We start from the raw sequence: 8988 nt of genomic DNA, 5'->3' as shown, positions 1-8988 counted from the left end.
CATAGATTGTTTTGACTATTCAGGGTCTTGTGTGTTTTCACACAAATTTTAGAATTATTTGTTCTAACTCTGTGGAAAATACCATTGGTATTTTGATAGGGATTGCAATGAATCTTGATAACTTTGGTTTGGTCATTTTAACAATATTAATTCTTCTAAGCTATGAACATGGTATATCTTTCAACTGTGTGCATTTTCCTCTTTTTCTGGATGCTCTTAAGTTGAGTAATTCTTATTATTGTATCTCCACTATTGGTTTTTATTTGTGCCTCACTTTAAAAATATGTGTTTAATAATTGCCCTAGAGTTCAGAATTAAAATCTTTAATTAATTAGATTCTACCTTAAAATACTGTATCTCTTCCCACCTAGCGTAAGAATCTTATGACACCCAATTCCTCCCATATTCTAGGGTATTTTTTCCTACATTTTATTTTTTGCATATTCTGTGATTCTATAATACATTATATACATGACTGCTCTTTTACTTCAGATGGTCAATCATCTTTTATTGAAAATTTTATTGAAGTAATTGTGGATTCACATGCTGCAGTAAGAAATGATACAGAGATTCGTGTCCCTTAACCCTGTTTACTCTAATGGTAACATCTTGCAAGCTGTAGTATAATATCACAACCAGAATCGACACTGATAGTAATACAATCTACTGATCTCATTCTGATTCCCAGCCTTACTTTATGTCTGTGTGTGTGTTTAGCTCCATACAGTTTTGCCACATATAGGTTTACGTATTCGCCACCACGGTCAAGATTCAGAGCAGTTTCATCACCACAAAGATTGCTCACATTATCCTTTCGTAACCACGCCGATTTCTCTACCTCCTCACCCTGTCCCAAACCCCCAAAGACCATAAATCTGTTCTCCGTTTCTAAGACTCTGTTATTTTAAAAACTGTTACATAAACTAGTCATACAGTATGCAACATTTTGTGACTGGCTTATTTCGCTCAGTATAATTCCCTGGAGAGTCATCCAAGTTGTACCATTTTTACTGTAGAATAGTATTTGATGGGTTATGTGTATCACAGTTTATTTAACTATTTTCCTGTTGGAGGACATCAGAGCTGTTCAGTTTGGGGCTATTGTGAATAAAGCTGCTATGAATAGTCATTCACAGGTTATTGTCTAAACATAAGGTTTTTGTTTCTCTGGGATAAATGCGCAAGAGTGCAATTGCTGGTTTGCGTGACAATTGCACGTTTAGTTTTAATAAGAAACCGCAAAACTGTATTCCAGACTGGCATTACCACTTTCCAGTGGTATGTAAATGTATGAGGGATCCTCATTTACCTTTTAAAGTGGTTGAAAATAAGAAAAAAATGTCTTTTATACTTATCTTCATTTTAATCACTTTCAGAGATTTTTATTTCTTAGTAAAGATCCAGGATTCTACCTGGTAACTTTCTTGAGCATTTCATATAATGCAGGTCTGTTGGTACTGAATTCTCTCAGCTTTTGTTTGTCTGAAAAGTCTTTATTTCCCCTTAACTTTTAAAGACATTTACACTGTGTATAAAATTCTGGGTTAACAGATTTTTTTCTTTCAAAATTTTCAAGATATTATTCCATTGTCTTAAGTCTTAATAGTTTCTGACTTACAGTGTGCGGTTATTAATTCTGATTTTTGTTCCTCTGTATGTAACATGTCTTACTTATCTAGCTGCCTTCAATAATTCATCCTTATCTTTGGTTTTTATCAGTTTGATAAAATGATCAAATGTGTCCCTCATATTGATGTGTCCATCATATGATATGGTTTTGCCTTATAAGTTTGTTTGTATATTCATCCTGGTATTTTATTTATCCTGGTTCTCTGAGCTACTTGGATCTTGAGTTTCTTGGTTTGCTGTCTTTTATTATGTGAAAACAACAAACAAACAAATAACAAACACTTGATTATTGTTTCTTTAAACATTTCTTGTGACATGGTCTCTTTTTCTTCTTCTTTTCTTTGGCATTTCATTCAAATGTATGTTTGACTGCTCCATATTGTCCCAAATATCTTGGGTATTCTATTTTCTCTGTCTCCTCTTTCTTGTGTGTGTTTCAGCTTGAATACAGGTATGTCTTGGTGATCTTGTGATTTAGTTCCAGATCACCATAATAATGTGAATATCACATGAATTTTTTGGTTGCCCAGTGAATCTAGAAGTTGTGTCTACAGTATGTGAAAGTGAAAGTGTTAATCACTCAGTCATGTCCGACTCTTGGTGACCCGGTGGACTGAAGCCTTCCAGGCTCCTCTGTCCATGGAATTCTCTAAACAAGAATACTGGAGTGGTTGCCATTTCTTTCTTCAGGGCATCTTCCCAACCCAGGGATTGAACCAAGGTCTTCTGCATTGCAGGCAGATTTTTTACTGTCGAACTACCAGGGACGCGTACTATACTGTAGTCTGTTAAATGTGCAATAACGTTATGTCAAAAACTCAGTGTACACACTACTATATATAAAATAGATAACTAATAAGAACCTACTGTATTACAGAGAGAACTCTACTCAATACTCTGTAATGACCTATATGGGAAAAGAATCTAAACAAGAGTGGATATATATAACTGATTCACTTCACTGTACACCTGAAACTAACACAACATTGTAAATCAACTGTATGCACGCATGCTAAGTCACTTCAGTCGTGTCTGACTGTTTGCGGCCCTATCTACTATAACCCCCCAGGATCCTCTGTCCATGGGATTCTCCAGACAAGAATACTGGACTGGGTTGCCATGCCCTCCTCTGTAAGTCAACTATACTCCAATACAAATTTTTAAAAAACCCTATATACATAATTTTAAAACACTTTGTTGCTTAAAAAATGCTGACCATTATCTGAGGCTTCAGAGAATTGTAATCTTTTTGCATAGTAACATCAGAGATCACGGATCACAGATCACTATAACAAATATAATAATGAAAATTTTAGAAATATTGTAAGAATTACCAAGAAGTGAGAAAATGCTTCTGGGAAAATGATGCTGATAGACTTGCTTGTCTCAGGGTTGCCACAAAACTTCAATTTATAAAAAGAGCAGTGTCTGTGGAGTGCAATAAAGTGAAGCACAGTAGACTGAGGTATGCCTCTAATTTCCATTGATGTATCTTCAAGTTCACTGATTCTCTCCTCACAGGATATGCTGCACATTACAGTTTACACAAATACAAATTTCTTCACAATCTTTAGCTTCCCTTTTAAGATTAAGTGTGTGAATTTATGATTAACAGATCTTGCTGGAAGATAATGCCATCAACATCACCATCTCTGGCCTTCCCCATCTCCAGGCCCTGATAGAACTTTGCTGATTTCAGGGAAAGCAAAAAGAAAACAAATTCAGGAACTGTACCATTTTGCAGTCTCTTACTGCAAAGGCCTGGCTTGAATCAGTGAACTCAGAATATGAATCAGGTCTATTCCACCTACACCCCTTACACTTCTTATTGAACATGCCCACCCACAGACCAAGTAGCAGCAACACAGACAGTCATTTTGTGAAGTACACCCAGTGGTAAGCTAGCTGGTGAGAGCCATTGCTAACTTTTCAGGAATTCTCAAGCTAGATTTTTAAATGGCCATTATTTTAAAATTATATATAAACTTATGCATGGGTGCATGCTTAGTCACTCAAACATGTCCAACTCTTTGCAATCCCATGGACTGTAGCCTCCCAGGCTCCTCTGTCCATGGAATTCTCCAGGCAAGAATAGTAGAATGGGTAGCCATATCCTTCTCCAGAGGATCTTGTCAACCCAGGGATCCAACTCTGGTCTCCTGCATTGCAGACAGATTCTTTACTGGCTGAGCCAACAGGGAAGTCCATATATACATATTGACGTTCAGTAGCTCAACTGTGTCCGTCTCTTTGTGACCCCATGGACTGCAGCATGCCAGGTTTCCCTGTCCTTCAGTACCTCCCAGAGCTTGCTCAAACCCATGTCCATTGAGTAGATGATGCCATCCAACCGTCTCATCTTCTGTTGCCCCCTTCTCCTCCTGCCCTCAATCTTTCCCAGCAGCAGGGTCTTTTCCAATGAGTCGGCTCTTGGCATCAGGTGACCAAAGTACTAGAGCTTCAGCTTCAGCATCAGTCCTTCCAATGAATATTCAGGGTTGATTTCCTTTAGGATTGACTGATCTCCTTACAGTCCAAGGGGCCTCTCAAGAGTCTTCTCCAGCACCACAATTAGAAAACATCAATTCTTCAGCACTCAGCCTTCTTTATGGTCCAACCTTCACATCCATACATGACTACTGGAAAAAACCATAGCTTTGACGATATGGACCTTGGTTGGCAAAGTAATGTCTCTGCTGTTTAATAAGATGTCTAGGTTTGTCATAGCTTTCCTTCCAAGGAGCAAGCATCTTTTAATTTCATGGCTGCAGTCACCATCCACAGTAATTTTATATATATATATATATATATATATATATATATAATCATATATACACATTATATTAAATGTATATACATATGTGTGTGTATATATATATACACATTATATTAAAAACAGAGGTGAGAGCTCAAAACACTATTCATTTTTTATTTTTATTCTTTATTTTTTTCGCCATACCTTGCAGCACGTGAGATCTTAGTTCCCCAACTAGGGACTGAACCCACACTCCCTGCAGTGGAAGCATGGAGTCTTAACCACTGGACCACCAAGGAAGTCTCTCTGTAATGTTATTAATGTCTATTCTATATGTGATAGAATGTGTATATGTGATATGACATGTGTATATGGAATTATGATTTTTGTTTTGCTTTCTAATTTTACAATGGTATGCTACTTAGCACTTCTCAAATCTGTGTTCACTGATATTACATTTGTAGCTTGAAATTAGCCATGTTAGATGTATTAACACCATGAAAATTAGTATAAACTTCTGCTTTGTTTTGTTGATTGTCTAATCCAGGGGTCAGCAAACTTTTTTGGTGAAGAGCCAAAGAGTATTTTAAGCTTTGCAACCACATGCAGTTTCTGTTGCATAGTTTTAATTACAAGCCTTTAAAATGTAAAAATTATGCTTAGATCTCATGCGTGCATGCGTGCTCAGTCATGGCCAACTCTGCAACCCCATGGGCTATAGCCTGCCAGGCTCTTCTGCTCATGGAATTTTTCCAGGCGAGAATACTGGAGTAGGATACCATTTTCCTACTCCAGGGGATCTTCCTGATCCAGAGATCAAACCCGCATCTCTTTTGTCTCCTGCATTAGCAGGAAGATTCTTTACCACTGCACCACTGGGGAAGCCTGTTACTGTACAAAAATGGGCCAAAGGTTGGATTTGGCCCAGGAGTGATAGTTTGCCGACCCCTGGACTAGATTTAAGGAAGCAATAAAATGTTAATAATGCAGATTAACCCAAAATAATGCAGATTAAACTCAAAACTGTCATGTCTGTAGCTGGTACACTGTGGAAAATATGAGAAATTCAGAACTATTCTTTCCAGTACTAAAAACCTATCATTCAATTAATCAAAGAGGTTGCTCATGTCGTGGCTGACTGAGTGCAGTTCTCAAGTGTGTCTTCATTATTTGTTTTGTCTTACTCATTAACATAAACAAAATATAAAACAATATTTAGGTTGGAACTACACTCCTTGGTTAATGACATGGGTGACTTTTTTTGGAATTGAATGATAATCAAGCATTTATCCATAGTTTTGATTTCATGATTTTTGTTGCCAATTATAGAAACTTCTAATGGAATATGGAATTTGAAAGAAATAGCAAGTTATGGGACTTCCCTAACAGTGCAGTGGTTCAGCCTCAGTTCTTCCATTGCAGGGAATACAGGTTCAATCCCTGGTGAGGGAGCCGAAATCCTGCATGACTCACCCTGTGGCCAAAAAATTAGGAAAAAGAAAAAGAAATAGCAAGTCATGCTGAAATTATAGGTAGATGGAATTTCCAAAAAAGGAGTCATGTTTTATGATGATTTGTAAGTCATATACTGTACATATTTTTATCAGTAAAATTTATAATAAAATGACATATGTATATATGCTTACTTTTTTCCCATAGAGCCAATCATTAAGCATTTCTATCACATCAGTGTGTCCCAATGTCTCATGCTGGATGTGTCTTATCACTCCTGGATGAGAGAATCTAGACAGGCGCACAGAGTTCGAGTCAGTTAGATGAAGGTGGGTGACTGAACTGAAATTTCTGGTTCTCAGCCAGTTGAGAGAGAGAAGAGAAGACAGAGAGACAATGAGAGAGAAAAGACTGAAGGTGACAGAAACAATCAAAGGCACCCTGACTCTCCCCTCTAGTCCTGTTTTATTTCCTGTCCCAGATGCCCATGAATTTATCTACTGCATCCTTACCGGAAACCTCTCTTTAAGACAGCTGAATTCCTGCCTCTTCACAACCAAAAGCTCTGCAACCAAGACAGTGAACCACATAAATCTGGACTATATGAGTCCTCTAATCCTGGTCCCTGAGTTTCCCAAATCTGATGACTATTAATCACCGGGAATCTACAAACAATGGTGATAAAGTATTACTTAATGAAAACGGGGGGCATGTATCACTAATAAAATCAGTCAAATAAGCAATATGGGGCTTTAAAAAAAAATAAAAGAAAGTGGCACACATAGTCAGGTAAGTTCTGGGAAACCTAAAGCAACTCATATAGCAATTCAGGGGTAAGGAGTGAAAGGTTGTGTTCAGGCAGTGAGACCACTTGGAAATGGCCAACTTAATTCATATTTAATGTTCTTTTAAAAATATTTATTTATTTGGCTATGCTGGGTCTTAGTTGTGGCATGCAAAATTTTTTAGTTGTGGCATGTGGAATCTTAAGTTGCAGGACATAGAATCTACTTCCCTGACCAGGGATCAAACCCAGGCCCCCTGCATTGGGAGCACAGAGTCTTAGCCAATGGACCACCAGGGAAGTCCCCATATTTAACATTCTTATTATGGAGTCAAAAACTTCTACATTTGATGGACTTTTATTTGTTTGTTTTATTTTTTTCCTAAACAAATCAGAGGTTATAAAGAACAGTTTTGCCCTCTGGCATAATGTAACTCTATGAAAACAAGCAACTGAAGTTCATTTGACTCTTGTAATGGCTGGTGTCACCCTCAGAAGGCCCCTGTGTAGTCTGTCTTCTTCCTGATGGAGAATGGGCTCCAAACCAGGATCTGAATTGCTGCGATGCCCAGTGGGACCAGGCAGATCAAATTAAAGATGGCCTCATGAAGATCTAAGATTGTACTGAGAGGGAAAAAAATATTGAAACACAGTTAGTTTCTCCAGTGGCTTCTTTTCTTATTAACTCAAAGCTATACAACAAGAAGTTTCAGAGAAGTTTTGATACCTATTGAGTCCATTTAAAAAGTAAATGTAATTTTATCAAATAATTTTGATTCTTTCAAATAACTGAATAAGTAAATAATCCCTACCTTCCGGTTGGTTATACCAGGGGAGGCTGATACATACTCCTTTGATCACAATGCCTGCAGAGAAGTGCTGTGGCCACAGTGAAGGGCCCCACACTGGGCGCAGGAGGACAGAGGTGGAGGTGGTACAATGCATACGTGTATCTACATACTCATATCATTTTCGTCTTGAAATCACCATCCAGAGAGTTTCAAAGAGGCAGGAGCTGGGCATTCATTTTTATTACTAAACTGACTTCCCTTCTACACAATTTGAGATTATGAGAGGAAACCAGGCTTAATAATAATATTAAGAAATGACACAACTTTTTCTGCCAAGAACTTCATTAAGCCCAAGATGCCTATGGTTCTCATCATTTATTAAGCCCAATATGCCTATTATATTTAGTAGATCATACTTTTTCATTCAAATCATACACAGCAAAAGAGGCCTCCTGGTTATTTGGGGGCTGATTATATGGTTTGCAGCTTCTCTTTGGTTACTTGGGCTATCTAAAACAGCACCTCATTAATTCAGCCAATTGAGGAGATAAGTGGAAAGGTCAAACTATATGGTACAAGAAAAGGAGGTGGTTTGTTATATTTCATACCAGAATCAGTTGATATTACCAGAACCTATTGATATTACCAGAACCTATGTATCATTCACTCATTTAAAAAATAGGTATTGTGTGATTATTAATGTGCTAGGCATTGGGTTCAGGACTGGTTATCCAATGGTGCAAAACTGAGTTTCTACTTCATGGAGCCCACCTCCCAGTTCTGTAGATAGACCTTAATCAAGTCATCATAAATAAGATTGACTTACCCATGATTACAAATGAAGAAAAAATGCTGAGATGAAAAAAAGCAAAGTATTAGATAGGAGCTCATAGTCAGAGCATTTGCAGGTAGAGTCTGGAGAAGGTTCTCCCAGGGAAGTGGGATTTGAGCTGAGTCCTGAAGAATAAGTAGATATTAACTAGAAGACCTCTGAGTAGAATCATGGGAAAACATCCAAGCATTGCTACCTCCACCTCTAAAGGCCACAAGCAGGAAAGTCTTGGGCGCTCTGGACTGGATTGTGTTTGCTTCCTTTTACTGCTTCACAAAACCACTCTTCACCTTGAGTCCTACTCAATCCAAGAATTGATGACTATGACTTTCCCATTCTTTGCTCCTCTGCTGTTACTTTCTGGGCTCTGAGACAATCACAAAGACGTGGGCCATCAACTGGACTTCCCAACACATGCTGACTGTAGCCTCTAGAAGTAACAGAGGAGCCCATAATGCTGTCAGGATGCAGTTACATTTCTGCTCCACCCAGACTATCGATGGAAAGCTTCATTTCTAGGTGCACATGGTGTTTTGTCTTCCTAGCATTTCTTCCTTTAAGAAAAATCTTCTGCCCTCTTCCACAGTAAGCCTGTTTCAGTCCTGAAGATTCATTGGACGTCGACTACCCTGCTCCCACCCCAATGTCAGGCATACACCGAGACCTGGTCAGAGTCAGGCTATAGCTACTGTCTCAGGAATGCACATGTGACTCATGCAAAGCCTTTCAGGGTCCAGCTCGGAGC

The 8988-nt window shown here is 38.2% G+C and overlaps 1 protein-coding gene across 6 annotated transcripts in view; it reads right to left on the bottom strand.

Moving 5' to 3' along the window:
- Nucleotides 1-6951: 6951 nt before the first annotated feature.
- Nucleotides 6952-8988, bottom strand: part of LOC101905757 (transmembrane protein 180) — a 42197-nt gene continuing 40160 nt past the window's right edge. For all 6 annotated transcript variants that reach the window (XM_005224800.5, XM_059881565.1, XM_024985135.2 and 3 more), the window contains exon 7: nt 6952-7244. In XM_005224800.5, coding sequence (XP_005224857.1) covers nt 7112-7244 — 133 coding nt within the window. In that variant the 3' untranslated portion in view covers nt 6952-7111. The remainder of the gene's footprint in view (nt 7245-8988) is intronic.

This window comes from Bos taurus, chromosome 25 (genome assembly GCF_002263795.3).
Source record: "Bos taurus isolate L1 Dominette 01449 registration number 42190680 breed Hereford chromosome 25, ARS-UCD2.0, whole genome shotgun sequence".
Classification (NCBI taxonomy): domain Eukaryota; kingdom Metazoa; phylum Chordata; class Mammalia; order Artiodactyla; family Bovidae; genus Bos; species Bos taurus.
The sequence above is the reverse complement of the archived record's forward strand: the minus strand, read 5'-3'. Positions and strand labels throughout refer to the sequence as shown.